The following is a 26,982-nucleotide window of genomic DNA, read 5'->3' on the forward strand; positions in this document are numbered from 1 at the left end:
TTTAAAAAGTCACGGCTTTAGTCTGAGCTGGGCTAAAGTTTGGAAATCTTTGAAGGAATGAATCGAACCATGGAATTTAAGATGGATTATTTAATTTAGAAAATAATGGAGAGTTAAGTGATGTCATTAAAATAAAACATTTAAAGTAATTCATGTAAAATGTTCAGGATAATAATAGAGCAATAGGCATCAAGGATAAAAGCGAGTCCCACTGGGCCTGGTGGTGGTTCTGTGGCAGTAAATGTTGGTCCTGAGCTTGCTGCTTTGAGGGGTGCAGGGGCCACAGAGGTCACTCTCAGCTCTGGCAGCCCGACTCAGATCCTTCAGGAGGACCCCAGGGGACCCGCGTCCAATGAGAAGCGTTTATGCTGTCAGCTTTGGTTCCCATCGTGGCATCTCCAGCTCACCCCTCCCTGCCCCTTTTGTGCGCGGACTCTGCTCCCCGTCGACTCGCTGCTCTCCGGCCTTTCACATGCGACTGTGTCCAATCACCAGCCCTCTCCGCCCCCCCCGACCACTGCAGCCTCCGTCTCCATCTCCGGCCAGCTCCTGACCCTGGGAGGGACAGACGGCGGAGAATAAATCACTCGTATCAGAGATGATGGGGTTAACAGCAGGTGAATATAAGGCTTCTTGTGTGAGTCCAACACCTCCACATGGTTAGGACGCCAGACGTTCTTGCCTACAGAGGAGTGAAACACTCGGCAGACGGCTCTCCGAGGGTCACTGAGTCCTCAGGAGGTTTGGAACCGTGATAGTCAGCTGTCAGATGCTGAAGCACACCGGCTGTCCTCAAACTCCCAATGGTCCTCGGAGATGTGGTCGAGCCAGCCGTGCAGCAGATGAGCACTCGCCTGCTGACCGTTGCCAACTCACAACGGACCAACAAACGTGCACCAGTGAGGCGTCACATCGAGCTGCTGAGGCGGTGTGGTGGATGAATCGGCCCATATCAACTTTTCAACTGAGATTCTGACTGGTTCTGTTCCAACCAAAAGAGTTCTGTACAAATGGACTAAATTGGTGACAAGGAAAGTATTTTTATCATGAGAAGTAAATCTCCCTCCAAGCTGCACCTGTCCTCACCCGCTCCATATGACTTATGTTCCGTGAGGAGCAGATGTGTACCAGTCATTTAGTTACTATGATGTTTCCTTGGGGATTTTTCCATTAAAAAAAACACCTTAGTTTAATACAGTTGACCACCTGAGATTTCATCTTTAACAAAGAGATCATTATTCTGAAGGCGTGGCGGCTGACCACCAGGTGTGAAGCAAAGGTCAGAAGTGGCTGGCACAATCGGAAGTGACTCGAACCAGAAGGGAACTGCATCCATTGGCTCTTCCACAACTCTTCTAAATGATGTGCAACAATGTCAACACTGATGCAAACAAAAATGTGTTTGTCAACTATAACTGTGTGGGCAAAAAACTCCACTTTCGTCGAGCTAGAAATATAAAAATTGTTATTTTCTCGCCAAACCACATGAATGCAAAGTAAGATTTTTTTTTTAAATCATGACAGTCATTCAGGAAGTGCTTATTTATTCAAAAGCAGGTCCGAATAACTGATGGAGAAAAAAGTTGAAACAGATTTATTATTTAAAAAGAAGACAGGTCTTCCGTGGCTCTCCTCTGAAGTGACGAGTGTCTTCGCCGGTTCCGCCCAGAATCCCAACAATCGAACATGTTGGCCTTTGTTTTTCATGGCCGTGGGTGTCAAAGTTGTGAATGCAGGGTGACTCCCCCTCCGACTCTCCTCCCCTCGCTCTGCCGACATTCCTACGTGTGACGCGCGCTGCTTCTCCACTTCTACGAGCCTCGGTTCCGACCCGGAGATGCGTGTGTAGCCGAGGAGTGCAGACGCGACAGACCCAATATCTGGCTGTCCTGAACGCCTCACCTTCGCTGTTTGAATCCAACTGGGAAGCGGTGGTTCTACTCGGACTTACAAGCGAGAACTTCCAGCGGCTCCGCGAAGACAGCGGGACTCGGCGCACCTTCGCCCCCGAAGCCTGCGCGACCCTGCGGAGCTGGAAACTTCCACACGTCGGCTGTTTACTTTCATCGTGCTGTAATGGAGGGGCCCGTGCGGATTTGTCACCCGATGAAGAATGCGTTTGCCTGCTAAACCCCCCGGCGGCTCGGAGATTTGTCCCTCCTGCAAAAGAGGTAAGGACGGCCGCGGACGGTGGCGGGGAGGCAGCGGGGGAGCTCGCTCTCTTCTGGCCGGCGGGAGAAGCTGCTGGCCCGGGCAGCGGTGCGCGTGCATGCCGGGCCCGCTGGAGCCCGCGGGCGACTCGTACGTTTCAGTCCTTTAGAGAGAAGTACTTGCTTGTAGATGGACATTATGGAAGTATATGATAGAGCTTTTACTTGAATTAATGACCAATACGTGACCTTCGTTAATAGTAGGTTCAATACATAACGGTTTTCTTTATTTTAATTAATACATTATTGCAAATACTGACCAATCCACACATCTTTTACCGTATTTTTATATATAAGTTTTTACTCACAGAAGCCTATAGTCGTGAAACTATCGTGTTTAAGATGAATAGAATCAAAGTCACCGTATAAAAATCGTCATTACTGCAGAGAAACCCACATCACCCGTGTGAGGGTCAACACACAACACCAACTTCATTTTGTCTCACATTTGTTTCTTTATCGTCCCTAAAACCAGAGTCAAATCTGCGGAGGATTGTTACACTGTGATACACCGAGACAGGCGGCGTCAATGTGCCGCACGTTTTTAGTTTTCCACCAGTGTAACTTCACCAACCGGCACCGGGGTCAATACTTGAACTGGGAATTGAAATCTTTGTTCATGAGAATGCGTTTAATAATAATCTGATTTATTTCTCGAATTGAAAATATAATTCAACAGTGCCTCATGAAACAATCCTATATAGGACATAGTTTTCCTGACTCTTCTGTGGTGTATCCAGCCATGTGCAATATTTTCTGTGAAGTAACATTCAGTTTTTGTTGTAAACCTGAGGAATTTTTCAGCTTGGTTGTTCAGCTGCACTCAAAGTGGCCTGGTGAACTGATTTTATATTTAATATGCTTGCTCCAAACCTCCCAGTTATGGCTTCTGGTCCACACAAGTTATACATTTTTATCACCTTCTGGATAAAGAAAGACAAAAGCTACTGATTGTAATGTCACTTTAATTCTTTCTATTTCTTTTGTCCAGAAATTGAAGAATATAGTTCAACAAAATAGTATATTGTGTTACAACTACTGTTGTAAAACACACCTTTCAACCTCACATTTATTCTACGAGAAAAACCCACATTGTCATGAGAGGTTTTCATTTTTCACCTTATTGGAATGTAACTTAAATTTCACAATATTTAAAGTGAATTATCCGCTCTAGTGTCAAACGATGTCTGTTGTTGTTCTCCACAGAATAAGTGTATTTGGAAAAAGTCCCTTTTTTGTGTGTTAATATACTTGGTTCTGTCACTCTTTGCTCTCTACCGACTCATTTCTACTGCAGATTCGCGTTTTATTCCCCCAAACCTAAAAGCATTTCCCCCAAACTCCATTTTAAGTAATACCCTGCGTCACAATACTTCATTTTTTAACCAGTACAAAAGTAGATTCCACCACAGAACACTTATTTGAGCGCTGTTTTCTTCCAAAGTTATGGCTGTTTTACGCAACTACTGTGGGTTTTGTGTGAAAAATAAATATGTTTCACTTCTTAACCTTTAATAAACTGCACCATCTGTTTTTTGTTTTTTTTTAACAGTTTTACCTGTTCATCCCTTGATTTTATTGTAAAGCTAATGTCATTATTGAGTGAATGTGTTTTTCATGTCCTATATCTTCAGCTTTCTGACTAGGTTGTGGGTTAAATTAACGTCACTTGGTGTCATTGGCAACCTGACATCAGCAGCATTCACTTCTTCCACGTGGCTAAAGTTGGAGATGAATCTGGTTGTGGCTTCACTTCTCCTTCTGTAGAGGAGCTGAACCGCTGTGTGGAAGCGTCTCTGTGTCTCATCTCGGCGACTGTCACTTGTTGTATCTGCGAAAGATGTTTGTTGAAAAGAGAAGTGTCAAAACCAAAACAGATTCTCTCAGAAGCTGTTGAACTCCTGCGCTGTGTTGTTTCTCAGAATGAAGGAGTGAAAAATATTTGTTTGGCAAACACTCGGCGGCCCCGACACATGGACTTCATTTCTCCTCCAGCAAACACAGCGAACACGCTGTCGTAGTGGTGGAGCACGGCAGACTCTCCGATGATGCCGGGGCGCAGACTAATATTTGAAGTGTTGCTGTGTGGACTTATTGTTTTCCAGCGCTCCCCCGAGGGCGTCGTAAATGTTGGTTTGGTTAGAAACCGCGTCAGAGTGCTGCTCTGATTTGGCAAGTGTGTGCGAAGGAAACGCCACCTGCGTGTTGCAATGAAGGTTTCCTTGTTTACGCGGCCAACTGATGTTGTTTCAAGTGATTTTCCGCCCTCAAACAATCAAAACGACGGCGAGGAATCATAATAAAGGCGAGTCAGAATCACTCATCAGACTTTGAGATGCTCATTACACGCTGCAGTTGGTCTGACCTCATTTACACCAGGAGTCCTCAACAAGACGACCAGTCTCAGATGAAACACACCTTCGGTTCTCTTTCAGTTCACCGGGAAAAAAGCCACAAAACAAAATGTTGATGCTCCTATCATCATCACCTACTGCCAGCTACTCTTCTGCTTTGAGTGTGTTGAACTCTGGTCATGAACAAGTGATTGTAAAGCAAAGAGATAATAATGAGGAAAATATCGATGCAAAACTAAGTAGCCACTATTACAAAAATTGTCAAAAATCAATGACTGGACATGAAACAAAAGGCTCGACCATCATTGTTTAAAAAACAAAACACTTTTCTTAACATCTTTGGTAAAATATTACTGTCATTATGGAAAATGGGACCACATTTTTCCACATTTTTAATTGTATTGTATTAAAAATAAATCCGATTTCCACCTGCAAATGCACTGACAGTGTAAAAATATTCCAAAATTCACCAATGTGTACACCAAAGCAAACATGCCAGTATTTATGAACGAATAAAGATTAGCAGCAACTGAGAATTGAGAAAAAGATGAGTGATGGAACCTCCTGATCATCAGCCGAATTCGCATTTAGCCAGAATTTCGTCAAACTGTAGAGAAGCGATTCCCAAACATGTGCCCCCACGTCCCCGACAGACCCCCATCATCCGCCCCTCAGTGGGACTTGTGTTACATGCGGGCGACTCCTGCAGCAGCCGACACTTAAAAGTTGCTCAGAACAAAGTCGGGCTCGCCCTCAGACGCGGGACTTCCAGTCGTAGCGACACACTCGACTGCTCGCGGATAAAAAAGTGTGGAGTTCAAACGCTCGGCTCATTGTTGTGTCGGCGGGGGACAAGAGGACACTTCCGACGGCTCTCGTCCTTTCACGACGAGCTTTTGACAAGCACGCGGGCAGATTTGCTCTTTGTGTCGGGGTCGGAAGTACTATTCCTGCAGGAATCTGTCTCGACAATAAACAAACAGACAACATAAACACATCCTCCATGCTCCTCTTGTCTCACTGTGTGTAGCTGATTTGGGTTTGTCTCAGACCCTTCCTCGGTTTTTCAGACAGCAGTTTCCCAATCCGGTTTATCCATTATTGTTACCTGCATCGCAGTAGCATGTGAAGTGCCATCACTCTCAAGCGATCACTCACTGTGATTGGTTGACCAGACTGCTAAGCATCATGGGAACTGTTTTCGGTTCCAGTCTCTGAGTTAGCTGTAGAGAGTGAAGGGACCGTGCTATTTCCAATGATATAGTGAACGGCCTGTTGTTAAGTTAAGTTGTGCACAACTTCTTCGATAGACAGATGGACATCACAAAGGTTCCTGACTCCTGCTGTAGACCAGCGTTTGTTTTTTTTTAACCGGGGTGCCGCGGCTCACTAGTGTGCTGGTTCTCCTCTTCCCACTTACACTCACAGCCAAGAAGAGCATCAGATCAAATGCGCATCTTCCAGTTGTTTTTAAACCTGATGTGCCTCTAACTTGACCACTGCACCGCAGAGCTAACAGTGCTAACATGACATCTCACTTCAAAACTTTGACACTCGTAAACTAGCAAAGTTTGCTCCGTGGTTTAGAAGTTGACTAAAAAGTAAATGCAGAACCAAACAAATTGATTTAAAATTCAAGATATCGGCTTCCACCTGCTGCCAGCAACCGTACAGTAACTGTGCGATGTGAAAATCGCTGTCGCACTATGAGCAAAACTGAACCACCAATGACACGCTGTTCCTGAATGTTTTGTTGTCCAACATGCAAATATCTCTTCAACGTTTGTTAGCTCACAAAGTAGTAATTTATTCTAAACACGAGACAAAAATGGAGAGACTAACTACTAAAACTTAAATAATGTGTAACAGTGTGTTTTGTCGTAAACAACAAACAAGCTAATGAAGTCACGCTCGAGTACTCTGAGCACACGTGTGGGGTTTTCCTGGGCTCATAACTGCTGTCGAGATTTTTCTTTTTGGGGGCGGCAGGAGTGTAAATCATTAGCCCGCTGACTCTTATCTGACGGCGTAGAACAAAGCCCCGCTCTGCCATTAGAGGCGCTGGAATAATGTTTGAGCCATTAGCTTGGCGGCTAATGATAAACACATGTTGCAGCGGCACAACTATGTTAAGTGGCCAATTTGGATGTGAGCGTAATGATTCCAGCCGCTGCTCGTTAACGGCTCTGATGTCCGACTGTAACCATGGGACTCGTCGATGGCGACGCGTAAGCTGGTTGTCGTTGCCGGGGTAACCATTCGTGTCGCACTGCAGAAAGACCTGAGAAGTGAAGTGCCGTTTAAATCAAAGGACAGATTTTGTCCTGAGTGATGGAGGCTAGCCGTAGCACTGTGACCAGCTGTACTTTACTGAAATGCCTCGGAATACACAGTGTGACGCAGTTTGGCGTGACTGCTTCAGTATGAAGTTTGAATTAAAGCCACAAAATAATTTACAAGTTGCTGAACTTGTGTACTGTACACTAGAAGAGGCAGCTGTTTATTGTGATGTTGTGATGTGACCTTATTGGTTATAGCTGAAAAAGGCTGCTCATGTAGTCCAAAGTGCTATGACTCTCTTTTGTGTTAGCATGTTAGCACGTGTGAGGAAGCAAAGCAGAGTACCTTGGTGTGTCCTCTTTGGCCAAATATCTTGCTGAGCCTCTAAGAGTGATTCGTGTCGTGGAGGTTATGGGCAGGTGGTCATAATGTCTTGTTCACGTGTAGCTCAGTGAGGAGCAGCCACATATGTGTAACTGTTCAACATTAGCCCCCTGCGTTCTAAACCAAAGCCCCGTCACGATCCCTGTTCTCTCCACGTTGCTCAGATTGAGTCGTTTCCCAAGGCTCCGCCCCCTTCAGATCTGGGGGCATCGAGCCAAAAGCAGCAGCGAGGTGATGACGGACAGAGCCCAGCAGCTGGGAGAGCGCGAGGCGATCACGATCACAGTAGCTGGAGGTGTCAGCGGTGTTTACACGGCAGTCAGTCAGCCCCCCGACAGTGTCGTCCAGGATCCTCCACGTGCTTCCCCAGTGTCAGAGGTGAGCCGGCTGTCGTCCTCGTGTTCGGCAGCGTTCTTCAGACGCTCGTGTCGGGTGTCTGGAGAACCAGCAACCTGGAAGGACCTGAAACCGGATAACGACTTTCCAGAGATTTGAGAGATGAAATGAGAAACATCGGGCCCTAATTGTTAAAGCAAACAAACTTTTTTTCCCTCCTCCGCCGGAGCAGCAGAAACAGATGTTTTCCAGCGAGCCACTGAAACGAAGCCACACTGGTCCAGTCTCCCCCCCGAAGACGTCCGCTGGACCTGTGGTGGAGAAGGAGATGAGTGAGAGAAGAGTGGCTGGCTGTTAGTTTCTTCATCGTGTCCATGTGGTTCTGTTGAGAGGGCTTCTCCAATGACCAGTGAGCTGTCCCATCAACCACCTCGCAGTTAGCATCACTAGCAGCAGCGGCTACGTCAACACTGCAAAAACAGCTTTTCAGGCTACTCTTATTTTATATGCAATTATGAAGCAAACATAGTTTTTGAAAAGTTCTGTCTGTCTCCACCCAATTTCCTTGTCACTTCCTTTTGATGTGACATCTTTTTTTTCACTCCAGATTCTTCAGAATTTATTTTCTAACTCAACATAATGCCTTTTTCACTTCTGTGTGTTTTTTCTTCAGTCTTCAGATGTTAATTGAATTGAATTCTTTAATTCTATGTTATTACATAATTACATAGTTGAAATATTTATTTTTAAATTAACATTACTGTTTGAAATAACAAGAGTTTTTGTTATTGTTTATTTGTTGTGTTCGCTTTCATTTTTTATATTGATCATTTTGTACTGATTTTTCTTTGTACTTGCTGAGCAACGCAGCAGGACTTGCTGCAGGAGTTGTTTTTAGAGTTTGCAACTGAAGTGTTTTGTGCTGCCGAGATACAACCCGACTCGCGGGCGACTCGGAGCGGAACCATCCGATCAATCTTCATCGTGCTGCTGGCTTTTGACGTTTTCTAATGACCTCATTAGAGCGACAGAGGTTGGGCTGTTGTACCAGAACTAGAGTTAAAGAAACTCCACTTCCTCTCACACAAAACGTCTCTGTGTCCAAACAACACTGTTGTCGTCCCGGACGCTCGGATCTCCCGTTGCAATACAAGGGAGTGGATTGTTGTTGTGCATCTTCCCGTTCGCAGGATTCATTTTCCCTTCCTGAAAGCGACCCTTGCTCAGCACGCCTGCCTCCCCTCCCTCGGCCCTTTCTTCACGAGCAGCCGCAGCATTCTATTTCAAACGCTGAGCCAACAAGTGACACTGAGTTTTACTGTGGGGGGGAATATGGAACGCTTGCGCGGCTAAAACTAGCGGCTGACAAACAGGCCGCTTGTTTGAAGAGCTGTTTGGCTCCCAGATGTTCAGCTGCCTCCTGGTTTGTGGTTGTGTGCGCCATTTTGGGCCTTCTTCACATCGACACAGCCGCCTCCAGTTTATTGAAGGAATTGAAGTCTGCTGTGTCGGGATTTTTTGCCAATAAGGAGCTGAGCCAGAGGGCTGTGCCTCCTTCTTCCTGATTCATTCACTCCTTCTTCCTCACTGCTATTACAAGCAAAAACAATGAAGAAATTCTTCACAAAAATAAAAACTCCTGAAAAGTCAGTGGAGGAGTCAATAAGTCAAAAATATTGTGGTAAATGAAGAAAAAACTGTGAACAGTAGAGAGAAAACTCTCGACCGCCTCAGGAGAGTATTTTCTTCAAGTAAACAAACAAACATCTTTGATGGGGGGGAAAAGACATTTAAAAGAAAGAGGAGGAAAAAAAGTCAGGCTGGTCCAATATGCTGCCATAATGACCAATATTCCCATTGTGTGAAGAATAAAACAAGTCTCATCTTATATGATCTAAAACTTGTGCAGTCCAACAATGGAAAAACCTAAAAAAAAAACATGGAATTCACCATCAACTTACATGAGTAGATCACCAAAAATATCACTCATGTGGAGTCGCAGAAAATAACAGAGAGTAAGTGACCATTTTTTTGTTCCTCATCAGACCCTGAACCTGTTTTTTGCAAATGAAGTGGAAACTTTATGATTTGTGCCTCCGAGCTTCGGCACCAAGTTTGGTCCGTGGTGTTCGGATTGTCGCGCAACGAGAGAATGTAAGTGACGAGCGAGCGGGATAAACATTTAGACGCGTTCATCTTCAGGGTCTGCAGACGTGTTTGTTTGAGTAGCGAGTTGCGAGGAAGACTAATCGTATTTGAACCCTGTTTTACAAATGTTTGTTTTCACCACTCTGGCTGGGCCGCCGAGCTCTCGCAGACTTTCAGTCCTGGAAGTTCTCCACTGATGCATTTGGGGCTGCTTCACATCTGGAGACTCGATTCTTCATCCTGAGGAATGAGAGCGAGATTGTGCCGCTTCATTCTCACGCCGCCTGCTTTCACACACTAGTGACTCTGCTGTCGTCTTCGCTGCTAACAAAGGCTGGACACCAACCAAAGATCTCCTCTGAGTGAGGACCTCTCACTCTCTCATTTTAGCGCTGTGACTCAGATGTTGGCGCATCTGTAGTTTTTCTCTTCTTTGCCGCTGTCTCTGAGGAGGTGTCAAATAAATACACAAATATTCAGACAGTTCTCATCAGCATCTCATCCTGAGTTCATAAGTTCATTTGGACTTCAGCCAAAATGTGTGCTCCAGTCAACTCCCCTGAAATTTGAAAGCTAGTGTTCAACACATTGCAGTTTGTCTTTGTCCTGATGATCATTACGGAAACAGTTCTGGTGACAACAAGGGATAATAATCGCTGTGCCCTGCTAATGCTAACACGCTAGCACATCTGTAAGAGGTTTTGTCCATCACTAAAGAGGAGAGTGGGAGCCTTGTTAGTCCACGTCAGTGTTGCATTTGTAGACTGTCATATTTGTTTTTGCTTGCGTTACTGGACGTCGAGCGGGAAGCGTTCTGGTGGTCGGCCAGGGGTCCATCACTGAGAGACTGAGCAGATACTGTTGTCTGTGTCTTTGCTGCTTGTTGCCGTAGAGACGTGTGCAGTGATGGAATCCAGGGGAGTCGGGAGGGAGGCTAGGGGGGCAGCTGGATGGGATCACCGCATGCCCTCACAGAGGCGTTTAGAAACAAAGATTCTAACTCCCCCAAAGGAGCTGGAGGTTTGGCAGGCTCGCCCTCTGTGCTCTGTTTTCCTCCCTCATCTCTGGTGTCTCTGACGAATGTAGCGCTCCAGTCTCGTTGTTGTTCCCTCCTCACCTGCCCTGGTTTATCACACGAAGACCGAGTTGATCGGCTGTGAGAAGGTGGTACCTTCAGCTGGACTCGCCAACTCTCGGATCATTTTGGACATTGGACGTGTTGAGCTTGGGGTCTAATCATATTGATTGTCCAAGTGTGGTGGGAAATGCCATCATCTGGTGTGTGTGTCTCTGTGAAATGCAATAGGGTTCCATGAGTTCCTGCGGGGATCATGAGCGTTTCAAAAGTACTTCAAAGAATCTAGTGCCCCCATGGGACTGACTCCTCCCGACACTCTGAATGTGAGGACACGGTTTAGACTTAAGAAGAAGTTGTGGATCCAACACTTGTTTCATTCAGGAGTCCATTTTCTCTTTTCATCTCAACCTGGACTGGTTTTTGCACCTTGGCGCTCTTGAGCATTCTTCTTCACTGAATCTACCTTCTGGGGTGCAGAGGTTCCTGGCTCACTGAAAGGCCTGTGAAATCAGCCGGAAGGGTCCACAGAGCTGCCACAAAGGGGAAGGCTTGTTAGTTACACACCCCTTGCTAAAGGTCTGGAGGTGGCCTTGTGTGCTGCTGATACCCAGGATCTGTTTCCAGTGTCCAAGGCCGCTATAGAGTTTCATCCCTTTGGTTAATCCGGCTGTTCAGGACCCTGGGAAACAACACCCCTTCCCCTCTGTACCTCCCCCCCACATTCCCAGGAGAAACGAGACATTGCAGAGTAAACTCCAATTAAGATGGGTCTCTACCGACTGTACCATTCACTCCCTTTCAACCTTTCTTGCCGCCCCTCCCTTCCTCTCCCCGTCCTCGGCCAGCGAGCCTCGGGCTAGAATTAGCGCCGTCTCCCAGGTCCCGGCCCTGGCACTTTGGGAGGATCGGGCTTTTGGTGATCGTCGGGAGGGGACGAGGTAAACCGCGGGGGACTGTGTGTCCTTGGTAAACAGGGCTTTGTGGGATGTGACTGTCTGATTCCCCGGGGGGCCTCTCCTTTCACATCATCGCCAGGACCACGGCGAAGCTGGGTCCTGAGACCCTCTTGCCCTCGCCGTCACCCTACACCTCCCACGGCCCGGACGCACGGCCCACGGCGACCGGTGATGAAAAGCAGGCCGTCCTTGAAGGTGTACGTCGTTTGTCTTCTGAGCGAGCTGCCTTCATTTGGATGATTTATAGAGGCGACTCGCGGCGCCCTTCAGCAGGACGTCCATTGGAACATTCGATATCTCAGCACTTGAGTGTGACAGCTCAAACCCCACGGAAATCTCTGCCAGATCTTCAGAGGGAGTCGCTCACATATCTGCAGTAACAAGTCACTTTGACCAGAATCAGATTTCATCATCACAAATGGCAAATAAAGTTAGGTCATTTACATGGAATTGTACATTTTTTGAATTTGTAAAGTGCTGTTACACTTTTTAGAACTATTCTACCCTTTTTATTACATGTTAGAATGATACCTGTTTTTAAATTCTGTTCTCTCTTGAATTACTTCCAGACCATTCCATGGGAGAGCAGATGGCGTGTCTTGCTGGGTGTAGCTGGGAACCATGTTGCTGTGATCAGTAAAAGCGTTCTTCCTCTTGTTCTTCTTCAGAGAGCTTTGGACGTCTCTCTTCTGTCTCGTTGTTTAGACCTTGTCGTCGGTTAACTCTTGAACTACTCTCACTGTGAAGCTGAGGAATGTGGGCTGCAGATCTTCTGTCAGTGAAACGAGTGCAGGCAGGTTCTGGGTTCAACTGAGCATCCGCTTTGGTGTAGGTCAGATCAGACCGTCAGACGCTTGCTCCAGGGCATCCATGACAAACGGAACCTCAACAGTAGTAAGAATGATACAAACGCTTCACAAAAGAGTGGAAATGAAAACTTTCACTAAAAGCCTTTGTTCTCTGTGACTCGGTCCTGACACGTATGGTGCCACAGTTGTGGACTCTTATGTGGAGAGTTCCTGGAAAAGTCATGGAGGATCTCTCGTCAGATCCCTGCTGGTCTCTGGCTCCAAAATGTCTTACCTGGGGAATCAACCACCGAGTCCCTCATGAGGTCGTGTTCCAGCTGCGTTGTCAGTCGACCCGTCCTGACCCGTTTCTCTTTGATGCTCCATCAGGTTCTGTTGTGCTCCCTGTTTCTCAGAGATGTGGGTCGACCCGCATCTCTGTGGTTCCTGCAGTGCAGGTGCATTGACGGCTTTAAGAACCGAGCCTCCATCCTGCGTGTTGTCCTCGGTGTCAGCAGTGTCCTGCTGCCTCACTGGGTCAGAGGTCAGCATGGATTCTTCACTGGGAGATGTTTGCATTCACACTCTCTCACCAACTGTCCATCAAACTTCCCAAACACACGTCAGTCAGACAGCACTAGCAAGGAAAAGTGACCCTCAAGACCCAGCTTGAACACACTGCACAGGTCGAGGCAGTGCAGGGTTTCCGACAGTTTTTTTTTTTTAACAGTGGCGGAGCAGTCAGAGGAGAAATTGATGACAATAAAAACGTTATTAAGTATTTAATCATGAGACGCGAATGACTCTCCTATCAGCAGCGGCAGTTTCCGTGAGCAACAGACTTCAGTTTTAATTATGTATATTGCTGAACTGGCTGAATACCATCACGTTCAAGTCCACCTCCATGATGTGTTATTCGCTTTATTTCAATGTTTCCAGTTTGTTTAAACATGTGAGAGTTCACCTTTGAAAAGATCATTTTTCTGAAGGTGTGATGGCTCTCATTTAAGCTGTGGCGGCGGTTCACACTCGATTACCTGTGGCGGAAACCCTGCAGTGACTGTGAGATGAGTCTTGGAGTGAAGTGACTGGCTCTTCTCTGGTCTAATGCATTCTCCATGTCTCCACGCAGAGTCCTGATCCAGGTGCAGCTTGTGTGAACCAGAGGCTCTCTCATTTGTACCGTAAAATACAAATACAGCGACATCATCAGACCGGTTTAATATGCTTTGGTTTGTTGATGAAGCCTTGATCCAGTGACCGTAATAGACATTCAGATAGGTTTCCACCATAGGTTTCAGTGTTAGACTATGTTGAGACATATATATGGTGGATTCACTTTCGAACGTAACAAAACGAAAAGTTCTGTGAACGTTGTAGCAGTAGCTGAGGCGGTGCCATGTAAACTTTGTGTGTAGAAGCCAGCACAAAAATAAACATTGATTGGTGAAGAATAGTCAGAAGAGGCCGACGGAGGTCTTCTGGAGTCTTGTGTTGCTCCTCGACCGGCATCAGCAGGCATTTGTGCTGTCGCCACCTTCATACCGGCGGATGTCGGAGAAACCAGATAAGAAGGAAAACGGAGCTCTTGTGTTTCCCTGTTGTGCCAGATTGTGGGAGCAGATAGACGTGTGTGTGTGTGTGTTGCAGAGGTTGACAGACAGTTGTGGGTCCAGCTTTGTTGTCGTAATTGTATATGATTACACCAGCACAGAGCGAGAGACAGTTTCCCCCCGTATCCTTACGGGGCGCAGCGGCCGGACGTGTTGAGACTTGTGGAGTCGCTGGATGTGGGTTTGATCTGGCTGAATGAGTCTTCTATCGATCAAACCTCAGCCCACGACCAGCCGGTTCACTGCTGCTGGTCCTTTAACTCTTCTTGCTGGCAATGCCAGGAAGCCAGGGCCCATCACGGACCCCACACCTGAGGCCGTCCCATGTTCTGCATTCAGCACACTTTATTGATTTTGTCCTTGACAGATTTTCATACATCTTTTCATATATATATATATATCGTTCGGTAGCGGCGCTGTCAGGTCGACATCTTCACTGCGTTTTGTTGTTTTAGAAGCTAATAGTTTCTTTAAAGCGACGACACCTGTTAGTGTGGAATGTGTGTCAGTGACCCCTGTGGGCAGCTCTGGCTCCCCCTTTCTGCAGCAACCGTTGACCAGGACTGAGAGGTGGGCGAGAACCAGCTGCTGCGAGAGTTTATAATTTCCTGCCTCTTCTCCGACTGCAGGACAGTTACCAGTGACCAAATATTATGGTGTTATTAAGGTTATTCTTAGTTGTTTTTTGATTCTTTCTTAGTGAGTCTGTTCTTTTTGTACGATAATTTGTATACTTTATTATTTTACATTATTTGCAATGATACTGATGTGTTGAATGCATTTTATAGTGGTATTTTTTTGGCATATATTTATATATATTCTTCATTTTTATTCATTTACGTGACAGTTTCTTCGTTTTCATAATTTGCGTTTATCTCACGAGCATTTCTTCCAATGACTCGATTGCTTCCGTTCGCATGAACTGCTGTGTTTGACTCCTCCCCCCGCGAGGCTTGCCAACCTCTGCGTCACTCCGGCAACATTGTCGGGGAGAAAGTGTTTCAACCTGTGGAGGTCCACCGATTTTTCATTGAGCCCCTCCCGCGCTCGCGGCCGTCTCTTCCGCTGAAGCGCCGGTGTGAATCTCACGGGGGGACACTTATTGTCCCTGTGGCCTGCTCACCGTCCAGGACCCGGGATCAAAGTGGGCCTGGATTACTCTTACAAAAAGAAGCAGGGGGCAGTGCGGTGGAGGGGAGGGAGTCCTGGGTCTGAAAAGCAGGAAGGAATGCTTCTAATTACGAACCCTCTGCTCCTTCTCTGCCGCTCTGTTGTCTCCTCGTGTGTCTTCGGCCTGAACCTGTAAGGAGGCAACATGGTGTGACAAGAGAGTGATATTAAGAGTGAGGGGACACTCTCTCCACAGATACTCCATTAGTGCGGGACCCCTCACCCCTGTGGGAGCCAGAGGGGCAGCGATGCATTCCAGCCTCTGTGGAGACGAGTGAGGAGAGGGGTCGGGGGAGGGAGGGCGGAGATCAAGGAGTGTGTAAAGGGGACGTGTCGGGAAGATTAGAGAGATTATCATGTGGGATTCATTTGGAATCTAATAGCCGCCCTACGCCCCCTCTCGCCTCCACCAGCTTCTTCTGCCCTTGTTTCTGCCTCTTTTCTTGTCGCCGCGCTAGGTCTGATGTGTTCCTTCTCCTCTTGTGTCGCAGGTCTGCTGATCAGTCCCGGGAGAGAGTGTGGGCCAACACGGCTGCTGGCAGGGGTCAAAGCGCACCATGGACGGTGGCCCGAGGGTCCTCCTGTCCGCTGTGCTGTGTCTCAGCCAGTCGCTGCTCATCTGCTGCTCTAGTAAGTCCATCCCCGTGCACGACCAGAACATCCACCGAACCTTACAGACACAAGCACTGCAGGGAAGTGCGTACCATATTGTGGAGTCTCCACCAATGCTTTTGCACAGTGGCAAAGCTGGCATCATCTTCAACCACATCTTCTGGACCAAAAGCTGGATCTGATGCAAAACTGGAGTGGATCCCGTCCCTCCCATGTCAGTGTAAAGGGCACCTGAGAGCAGTCAGTCACAGACGTGTGACCCGCCCCCCTGTCTGAAGGTCAAGTGGCAGATGCAAGTCTGTGCAGCCCCAGGTCACGATGCGTGGTTTAGGATTTGTTACGTGGTTGGGCTGTTCGTGATCCCTCGGCCACCGTGTCACATTCTGTGCATGTCTGAAGACTTTTTTTTACTGTGGACACTGAGCGTGAATGACATGGGACACATGATCAAACACGGCACTACTGTAGAAATTTAGAGTCGATACAAGTCTGTCAAAGTTGTCAAATGAGACTTACATTGTTGCTGATGTTAACAGACTTTACTGGAGCTTTCAGCAATACTCAGAAGTTTTCCTTCTCTCCAGCTCTGTATCCTGTCTTCCGTTCGGAGCCGACCTCTCTGATCCAGAGTCCCGGTTCTGTGGCTCGCCTGCGCTGCTCGGTCAGCCCCTCCTCTGCAACCGTGTCATGGCGCTTCAATGGCCTCCCCCTCAACCCCGACACGCTACCTGCTGTGGATCTCTCTAGAGGTTCCCTCACCATCTCCTCCCTCACGCCCCGACACGCCGGCGTCTACCAGTGTGTGGCCCGCTCGCAGCGCGGGCTGGCCATCGCCAGCCGCCTCGCTCGTGTGGAGGTTGCAGGTACGTGAACTGAGACAGTGACTGATGAAGGAGCGAAAGTTCCTGCTGGTGCTGAAGTGGCTGTTGTGGGGACCACAACAATTCAAATTAATTTCTGTGTGCGCGTGTGCAGAAATATCAGAGTATAGCGACAGCCGGAGGAAGTCCTTGTCCGTGCAGGAAGGAAGCTCGGCTGTGATCGAGTGTCCCCTCCCTCCGAGTCGCCCTCCTGCACTCCCCCGGCTGCGATTCCGAGGAGAGAGAATAGAAACTTCTACAGGTACGTGTCCATGTGTGCTACAACCTTTTGCTTTGTCACACTAGTTTGTGTGACAATAAATCAAATCGGTCTCTTAAGACGCTCGGGTCCAAAATGTGCCTGAACTTCAGCTCCATGAGAACTACAGTTTGGAAATAAACTCCGACATTGTCTCGACATTTCCAGGTGATTATTTAGTTCTTCCGTCCGGGAATCTCCAAATTGTCTCGGTGTCGTCGCGGCATCAGGGGACGTACAAGTGCGGCGCCTACAACCCGGTCTCAGGGGACGCTGTGGTGGACCCTCACGGGACCAAGCTCACTGTCACAAGTAGGTGGCGTTTGTCTTTGACAAGACTCAGAATGACTCTGTGTTTAACAATCCTCCACTTCTTCAGGTTCAGCCTCCCGCTCACCACTGCAGATCATCTACCCCAATGCCGCCGTGAAATTGACCGTGCGACTGTCTGACGCGCTCACACTCGAGTGTGTCTCATCTGGGAATCCGACGGCAACGACGGTCAAGTGGTTCAAAGACGGCGTGGAGCTCCAACCTGGTCCGTCGCACAAACGTCTGCTCCAGAATCTGGTCATCAGCAGCGTGGCGAGCAGCGATGGCGGGATTTATCACTGCATGGTGGAGACTCAGGATGAGGTGGTGGTCAGCGCCAACTACACCGTCGATGTGCAGGGTGAGAACCATAGCACATCAACCTTCAGCCTGCAGTCAGATGTTCACACGCCTCCTTCACAGAGTCCGTGTCCTTCGTGGAGGAGCTGGAGGACGTGCAGGTGTTTCCGGGTACTGGTGTGAGGTTCACCTGCACCGCCACGGGGCACCCCACCCCCAACATCACCTGGCTGTTCAACGCTGACCCCATCACCCCCTCGTCGCACTCGGCCTTCGTCTCGGGACATGCACTGGTGATCGAAAATGTGACGAAGAAGGACGAAGGCGTGTATCAGTGTCTCATGGACAACCAGATCAGCTCGGCTCAGTCAGCCGGTCTACTGACCCTGCGTTCAGGTGCGTCCCACCAGAGATTTAACCGCTGGATGTGCATGCCTCGGGTGGAGCTCTGGTATCCTTTAGCTTCTGTGGAGTGTGTCTCTGAGTACAAACTTCCCGGCTGCTGAGCCATTTTCAACTTCATACAAACTACTGTCTTCTCCGCTAGCACGCTTCTGAATTTTCTATCGTTCAAGAGGAGCATCTCTCCGTCAGCTGTCCGAGTCAGACCGGGCCGAGTGTGCAGAACCGGCTGCAGCTCCGATTCTCTCCGGTATTTTAATGGCCAGTGTGTGGAATGTGCGGCAGCTGGCCACGGTCCCGGGATCAGGTTTAGGGTTACTGGCTCTCAAGCTTATTTGTTTCAACAAGTCAAACAGCTCCAGAACCGGGCCACTGAAGATCCATCTCAGCCTGGCCGTGACTCCAGTCATGCTCAGTCGATCCCAGATCACTGAATCAGGCATTAGCAAGAGTTTGAAACAGCAGTGACATGAACCTTTTCTCTTTGCTAACAAGCGCATATGGCCTCTCTCTATCCATCAGCTCACGGCGGCAGCACACACCTTTATTTGCCTTTATTTCATGACTCTCCTCTGCCTCCTCTGACAGACTCTGGCAAAGCCACGAACACTCCCTCACCCACGATTCACCCGATGCAGAGCGACGAAGGTCATGACCTGTACCTGACCGAGGAGGACGTCGGCCATGTGCCGGTCAACCAGCCGACAAACCGCGGCAGCGAGCGCCTGACCCCCGAGGCGCCAATCATCACCAGCCCGCCGCAGACACACAAACCAGACGTGTACGACCTGGAATGGCGGGCGGGTCAGGACGGAGGAAGTCCCATCAACGCATACTTTGTTAAATACCGCAAGGTGGGTCATAGCCGCCGCCACAGTTAGCTTAGCTTTACGAAGGGACTTAAACTTCACTGCTCTGTGCTGCAGGTGGACGATATGGGAACAGTGGTGGGTAGCTGGTCCACGGTTCGAGTCCCCGGCAGTGAGAAGACCCTCCGCTTGTCCGAGCTGGAGCCATCCAGTCTGTACGAGGTTCTGATGGTGGCCCGGAGTTCTGCAGGAGAAGGTCAACCGGCCATGCTCACGTTCCGTACTGGCAAAGGTGATCGTCAGTTCATTGATTCGATTGTTGAGCGTCAATATTGGAATCTGATTCCACTTAATTGAACTGAAAACCAGAGGTGATTCATTTGAATATTTCTTTTTTTTTTGTTATTTGAAATGTATTATCTTAGTTAAATCTGTAGTTTAATAATCAAACGTCAAAATGTCTAAAATGAAATCAATTAATTGAATATAAATGAAATACAGTCTGAAAATTGAAAGTTGTTGAATTTCCCGAATGACGCTTTCAATTTAGATTTAAAAAAATATATATTGTTGTTTTAAATGCCTTGTTCTAGCTATTTCATTTTGACAATGACTTGTGTGATAAACAATTTCACAAACAATTCATTTGATTGTGCTTGTGCTGATAAAAGTTTCAGGATTATGATTTTGTATACTTGTGCTTTAAAAAGAATTTCTTGTTCAGTTGAGAGATCCTGCAGCATTTCATCTCCTGATGTCTTGGGTGTTTCAGAGAAGACCACCTCCACGAACAAGAACCCCTCCAAGCCACCCGTCATCCCGCTGCCTCCCAAGATCCCGGAGGACAAAACCCCCAACACTCACTTCGGCGTCATCATCCACGACCGAGGTGGGAACCTCTCTCGCTTGCACATTCATCGTCTCTCATGCTTTTCTAAATTCGACCAAATTTCTGATGACATCTTCAGACTGTGACGGAGTTGGGCTTCACTTTGGTTGTTTGTTTGCGGCAGTAACTGTGGTTACAAGACTTGACCTCCAGGAGTCCAAAATGTTGGCGTAATAAATTTGTTTGTCACCTTTGTTCAAATAAAACCTATCTTCTGAGTCTGAGGTGTCGAAATGATCTCATTCAAATGACAAAATATTGAGCCAAACAATTGGTCCAGAGCAGATTGATCAGGCCTGATAGTGGTGTATATTGTAATAAATGTGGAGGTGCTGCTGGCAATAAGCGGCGGCTAGCAAACGTTAACGATGGCGTGCTGCTGTTGCCATGGTGACCACTGTGTTGTTATGGCACCTCTGCTACTATTATGACTCCTGAGTAGTTGCTATAAACAATCTGTGTGTGTGTGTGTGTGTGTGTGTGTTTGCTGGACTCACCTCAGTCTTTCCACTAACCCCCTCTGTCCATCTCTCTCCTGCACTCTAACTGTGCGGCACAGCGCAGTAAGTAAACGTCATCGCATGTCGCCACCGCCGCTGCGCGTTCACCTTGTTTGTGTGTCCCTTGAGTTGTGTTGACTGAACCCGTCTGTCTTTGGCAGTGCCTGAAGCTCCGGATCGGCCCACCATCTACATGGCGACGGAAAGCTCGGTCTATGTCACATGGATCCCGAGGGCCAACGGCGGCTCACCCATCACAGCGTTCCGCGTGGAGTACCGGCGCGGGCGCAGCGCAGAGTGGATTGTGGCGGCCGATAACATCTCACCCTTGAAGCTGTCGGTGGAAGTTCGGAATCTGGAGCCAGGTGAGGTTAAATGTCAGGTTCTGATGAACCTAAACAAGTCTCTTTTCTGTTAATTCTGATTCTAACTGGTTTCACAACTCTCTCAGGTTCCACCTACAGGTTTCGAGTGGCAGCCATGAACATGTACGGTGAAAGTCCTCACAGCATCCCTTCAAAGCCATACCAGGTTCCGCAGGCGAGCTCACGCATGGCCGACCGACCAGTTGTGGGACCTCACATCTCCTCCACGGACGCCATCAGCGACACACAGATCATGCTGCGCTGGACAGTACGTACTCCCCACGTCCAACACGACGGCAGATACTTCTGAAAATTAGATGCAGAATCAATTCATGATGAACCCGATCACTTATTCAGAAGTTGGGTTGATCAGTCCGTGAAGTAGCAACTATGCTACAATTACAAGCTCATTTTGAAGCAGTCTGTAACATTGGAAATCGATTTCCTTCTGTCAGGAAAGGAAATATCGAAGGTGTCTAGCCAGAATGCTAATGTTGCGTGCTAATATAAACACAAGCTTCCTCTCGCTGAATGTAACCTACAAGAAAAGGTTCCAAACATATTTATTTTTTTGCCCTCTACAGCTTATATTGCTGTTGAAGGTGCTGATATAATGTTGTATTTAGGCTTCGAATTAATGAATAGAATTGCTGCTAAGCTACGTGCTACACACACTAAACATGCTACAAAACATAAAAATGCTGAGTCAGTGTTGTAGCTACGCAAGTGAATTGCAAAACTATAAAATAGCCTGGAGCTGATCTTCTGTCCCGCCAACAGTACAGCCCCTCCAGCAACAACAACACTCCAATCCAGGGCTTCTACATACTCTACCGTCCCACGGACAGCGACAACGACAGCGACTACAAGCGGGACGTGGTGGAAGGTGAGCATGGCGCACATGGGGGGAGGGGGTTGGGTGGTGGGGAGTGACTCTTGATTCATAGAGTGTCGTCCACAAGACAGTGAGATATGTGTTTCAAATAAATGGCTAGCGGCTGGAGCTGAAACTGGAGACGGTGGCGGGGGGGAGGCGCAGGTTAGCAGGCTGGAATGCTAACAGCAGAGTTCTGAAGAAAGCCAGGTCTGATGTTGTTTAGGGAGTCTCTGCTGTTGGAACTGTTTCAGCCGCTCAGGACAGCTGAAAATGATGATGTGAGATGATCTCCATGGAGTGATGCTTCAGTCAGAACGAGTCAGCTCACAAGTGACTGTATGGTGCTGCTGATTTGTGGCCTGTGATGAACAAGTCGTCACTGACCCCCTTCAGCTTCAAACTCGCTCATGGATGAGTCTCAAATGACTCTGACTCACCGCTTTTGAGTTGCACTTGACCACCAGAGTGTCAGCTGTCCTTGCAGTGTCGGCAGGAAGTGACTCTGACTTGAGAGCTCCGAGGTACACACCTGACTCTGTCTGCCAGTTGTGGACTTGGAGTCTTGAGAAAAGCGTGTAGGTCTTCTTCTTCTTCCTTGTAAAAACTCAGGTTGTGATCATGAAAGTTGGGCAGAATGTCACAATGTCTTGTCGAGCCTGTTGAAGTCGCATTCTGCTCGCCAGCGGCCAAACAGTCATGGGAAGACGGTCGCAGGTTCGTTTTGCGGTTGAGGATTTGAATGCACTTTAAATGAAATTGGTGTGGCACCAAACGTGACTGCTGTGGAGTCACAGCTCACCCATGCTTTATAAGGAAGAGGAAGTAGAGCTAGGTGAAGAAGAGTTTGTTCAAGATGACTTATCCTTGTTTCACTCTTTCACATCAACATTCCAGTTAAATAGAGATCCTCTCTTTTGTTCTGGGTCCGTTGTGGATCCTCGTCTGACACATAGATGACATGGAGATTTTCTTCAGACCAAAGTGAATGCAACTATGAGCTAGTCCAGTTCGTGTTTAAAAGTGCTGCACTGAACACAGGTGATAAAGAAGCATCGTACGTGATGAAAAGGAGGAACTCTGAACGTGCTGGACTGAGCTGGCAGGGTTCTGTTACTCTTCAAATGCACAGGAGGAGATGGATTACTTCAGAGAGTGGGCTGACCTCTGGTTTGTGTGTTACTTGTATAGCTATACTTGTGAGGACTGCTTTCAAGGATGAAGACTTCAAAATACCTTGGTCTCGGTTAAGGTCCTGGTAAAAGTTAGCGTTTGTGTTTTGGATGGGTAGATTTTGGGGGAGAGGCTGGGGACGGGGTTCTGGCAGTGAGAGGTCCCCACAAGGAGAGAGATACAAGCCTGAGTGTGTGGAAAAAGTGGTGCGCCGCCAGGACAAACATGAAGCGCCCATATATGGAGCTGCTCTGGAGTGAAACAAGTGTCAGTGGCGTGGAGGCCGCTGGAGTGAGAGCGCGGCGGCCGGGGGGGGGTTGTGTGTTGGAGGAGGGCAGGGTGGGTAATTTGGTAATGTCTCAAATGTTCTGCCGAGTGACGCCTCTCCGTACATGTCCCCAGTCTTCAAACACTCGCACATGATCGCGCACCTGCAGCCTGAAACCTCCTACGACATCAAGATGCAGTGCTACAACGACGGCGGCGAGAGCGATTACAGCAACGTCATGATCTGCGAGACCAAAGGTGCCGAGGACTCACAGCTAACTAGCGCCTAGCGCCTACCGTCCCGCTAACGCTGCTTCTGTCCCGCAGCCCGTCAGTCTCCAGGGTCTCACAGCCAGCACCCCGTCACCCCGCCCGGGTCCCATCCCCCGGAGTCCCACAGCCCGCCCGGAGGCCTGCTGTACCTTATTGTTGGCATCATCCTGGTGGTGATGGTTCTCATCCTGCTGGCCTTCATCGCCATGTGTCTGCGGCATAACCAGCAGCAGAACAACATGCACAGTGAGTCGCTCAGACATTCCCCAGTCATGGGTAAAGTCCACTTGTTTGGTGCTCAGCCGTCTTCTTGCTCGACAGAGTACGACCCCCCCGGCTACCTGTACCAGCCTGCCGACATGAACGGCCACGTCATGGAGTACAACACGCTGAACGGCGGGGTCCACGGCGGCTACGGTCACGGCGGGACCATGGTTCCCCCGGGCTGCCACCACCTCCACCACAAGCTCCCAAATGACCTGACCCTGCTCAACGGCTCCGGCGGGCTGTTCTCGCCCCCGCACCCTCACAGCCACGATGGCGTGCGCGAGCACCCGCACCACCATCACGACGTGAGTCTCCACCCCAGCATGAGCGTCACCCCACCTCACCTAGCTGAGATAACTGTTGTGTCCGCAGGGCGGGGGCTTGTACTCGCCGCTGGCGCAGAATGAGAAGTCCGACTGCTTGAGCCACCAGAACCACTGCAACAACAACCGGTGAGGAACACGTCAGGAAACATGTACCAAACCAGACATTAGATTTGATCCCATGATAAAATCATGAAATCAATGTATCTTTTTAGCATGTCAGAACTGAAGTTGAGAACAGCAGTTGAGTAACACAATATCCCAAATAAAGCGGCATCTAGTAAGAACGTAACAACAATAACAAACATGGTCGGTCAACTCACATTCCATCATAATATGTCATTAAAACCTTTGTATTTACTGTATTTCACTTTAATTATCATTGCATTTTACTACAACATGCTGTTATTACACATCATGGTGGCATTACTGATCTCAAAATATTACCACGTTGTGTAATTACTAGTGATGGGAGTTTAACAAGTTAAATATGATTAATTAATTATAACATTATTATGATTAATCAATTACAACAAAAAATGATTTAATTTTATTTATTTTAGTTCCTGCTCCACTGATCACACTGATGCACAAGACACGTGGCAGCTAAGATGAAAACAACAACAACAAACATGGAGGAATCCCTGAACAAAAGCAAACAAAAGCATCTGTTTGCTTTTGTTCAGGGAGGTTTTTTCACTACACAATGGCCACGGTTTCCTCTACTCAATATTACTGTAATAACATTGTTACCTACTCAAATGTAAACGTCCATTTCAAACGTTAGTGTCACTGATCACATACTTCTATGTGTTCTTTACATTGATATTGCTGTTCACCAATATATATCATACCATACATCCACCAGGGGGAGCAGCTCAGAGTCAAACGTTTATGACAACAACTAACTTCAAAGCCAACATGGCAACTGTGGAAAAGGTAGCTCTGGCACAGAAGAGCAAACGGAGGCACTGGTCTGTTTAGCCATTATAGGCTACATATTAGGTAGTAACTGCAACACTGCCCCCCATGGTTTCCAGTGGAACTGCTCCGTTTGGCCTGAATCCACGAGCATTGTGGAAACATGGACGGAAGGCTCCGTCCGGATCCAGATCCATGTGTAAACTCTACTAGATTGAACTCTCGCCAAATAAACCCGTCCATCTCCACAACCGTGTTGTGCTTGTCTGAAAACAAAAGTTGGCACCGGTGTGGACTCGGCACAGAAGCTGAGTGGAGTTTCTGTTGACCTCACGGTGCAGTACACACACACACTCGCTGTGTGTTTATGTGTTCAAGGGTCGGCAGCATCACAGTTTACTCTGTGTGCAGCGAGCCAGCGGACATAATGAGTCCCGTGTTTATTTACCTCCGACTGCTGGGAGGGAGGGGGAGGCGCGGCCCGTGACGTCATCGTGCGGAGAAGAGAAGAAGGGCGAGAGTCTGCTGGCTGAGAGCTGAGTCAGCTTTTTGTTTTGGCTGTCGTCATGGCGACTCATACAGATAACATCATGGCCGGACACACAGAAGTACAGTCCCGCTCTAACAGGTTTTAATTGGCTCCAGACGGGAGCACGGCTCAGTTCTGAACCCGGCTTTGGCTCTGCCGTGAAAACGTGTTGTGGCCGCCTTCATGTTTTGATTGACGGCTTGTCTCTGCAGGTGCTACAACAAGAACAACAGCTCTCTTCCTCTCGTGCACCGGGTGGCGCCATGCCAGCAGGACGGACTGGAGATGGTCCCGCTGGGTCAGGTGTCCTCGCAGTGTCGGGGACACTACGGTCACGACAGCGAGGCCAACACGGTGAACCAGCAGGAACAGGACCAACCTGTGGACAAGAACGGTGAGCATGTTTGGATCCCACCTTGCCGACTTGCCAAACCATCACTGAAGATAACGCTAGAGCTGAAGGTTCATGTGCCGCTGGTTTGTGGCCGTGAAAAACAACCTCTTTATATTCTATATTCTATATCCATTTGAATGTGAAGGGAATGGATTAGATGAGTGAGTCTGTGGATGAAACTTCTGTCTCTGTCTTGGGCAGACGAGGACCCGCACCGTGTGGACTCGGACTCGGTGGTGTCCTGGGAGACTCTGGGACTTCCGGACTTGGACTGTGACGAAAAGCCCGCGTGGATATCCAGCAGCAGCCTGGCGGGGGAGCTGATCCAGCCGGGGCCCCAGGAGGTCCAGTGAGCGGCGCTGGCCGGATTACGTTTCGTAAAGACTCGCCACCTGCAGGACGAGCGACTTGGACTCGAGCAAACAAACCCTGAAGGGAAAACTCCTTAGATGCCTTATTTATTTTTGTAGTAGAAATGATATTTTATATGAATGTATCTGTTTCAAAGAAGAAAGTTTGTCGTTTATGTTATTTATGCCTTGGTTCGGATCAGAGACCCTCTATGTTCCTCCGGCACGCCGCGTCGCAGCTGTCTGTAAAGTTTTGTAAAAATATAAAGAGAACTATGACGAGAAAACAACAGCGCTTTCATTTGTCCTGCTCCCAAAAGGTCACCACCCAGACATTGGATTTGGCTCTGACCCATCAGGTTTGGTCTCAGAGGTTCAAATGACTCCACTGGAATAACCCAGAGCCTTGGTACCAGGACAGAGGTCAGGTGACCCTCAGACAGGAAGATACACTCCATATTCTCATGGTGCCTGGACCTTCTTAAAAGTTCCCATTAGCTCCTTGCTGAACATGCTGGGACCTGCTGCTGAGGACCTGAGTCTCTCACCACGGTTCTGAAGTCGAACCCACATTTGGCTCCTCGGTTGCAGTTTATCTTCCCTCAGAAGCTGAAGCTGCGACAGACGGAGTGGGCGACAGCAAAGCTCCTTCTCCGTCTCCCACGCTCGTCCGTCCACGCTGTCCTTCATCGCCCTCGGGAACAAGGCGGCACATTGTCCTCCGTGGCTTCTCTTCCAGCGTGGAAGTGGATCAGTGTGCTGGCTCCTTGTGGTTCTGCTGCGGGCGGCTTCATCCTCCAGTCTCCACTGTTGTGTTTGCGATTCGCTCTGGACGCAAATCCATGAAACCAGCAACTCCATTTTGTCAACACACGAGTTTTACACACTTCCACGAGTCACAGTCATGAAGCTCAGGGTCTCAGTCCCCAAAAAATGTTCTTAGGTGAACGAGGGAATCGACTACATAGCAAGGAACAATCATGTCT

The 26,982-nt window shown here is 48.3% G+C and overlaps 1 protein-coding gene across 1 annotated transcript; it reads left to right on the forward strand.

Annotated features, from left to right (window-relative positions):
• Positions 1-1,817: 1,817 nt before the first annotated feature.
• On the forward strand, positions 1,818-26,273 carry cdon (cell adhesion associated, oncogene regulated). Its single transcript, XM_053874170.1, has 19 exons — positions 1,818-2,171; positions 15,809-15,947; positions 16,514-16,792; positions 16,905-17,051; positions 17,217-17,360; positions 17,428-17,721; positions 17,784-18,056; positions 18,651-18,916; positions 18,989-19,163; positions 19,644-19,760; positions 20,422-20,625; positions 20,712-20,893; positions 21,406-21,511; positions 23,075-23,197; positions 23,267-23,458; positions 23,534-23,784; positions 23,852-23,931; positions 25,465-25,646; positions 25,848-26,273. The coding sequence occupies exons 2-19, from the start codon at positions 15,875-15,877 to the stop codon at positions 25,997-25,999; spliced, it is 3,240 nt and encodes a 1,079-aa protein (XP_053730145.1). The 5' UTR covers positions 1,818-2,171; positions 15,809-15,874; the 3' UTR covers positions 26,000-26,273.
• The last annotated feature ends 709 nt before the right edge of the window (positions 26,274-26,982 follow it).

The sequence above is a fragment of the Synchiropus splendidus genome, chromosome 8 (genome assembly GCF_027744825.2).
Source record: "Synchiropus splendidus isolate RoL2022-P1 chromosome 8, RoL_Sspl_1.0, whole genome shotgun sequence".
NCBI classification, from domain to species: Eukaryota; Metazoa; Chordata; class Actinopteri; order Syngnathiformes; family Callionymidae; genus Synchiropus; species Synchiropus splendidus.

What these genes read in the sequence shown, in the direction of transcription:
- cdon (XM_053874170.1), top strand. Translation starts at nt 15,875, where the DNA reads ATGGACGGTGGCCCGAGGGTCCTCCTGTCCGCTGTGCTGTGTCTCAGC. An exon ending in GCTGCTCATCTGCTGCTCTA is followed by an intron (nt 15,948 to 16,513) that starts GTAAGTCCATCC and finishes CCTTCTCTCCAG; the next exon opens with CTCTGTATCCTGTCTTCCGT. An exon ending in CACGTTCCGTACTGGCAAAG is followed by an intron (nt 19,164 to 19,643) that starts GTGATCGTCAGT and finishes TGGGTGTTTCAG; the next exon opens with AGAAGACCACCTCCACGAAC.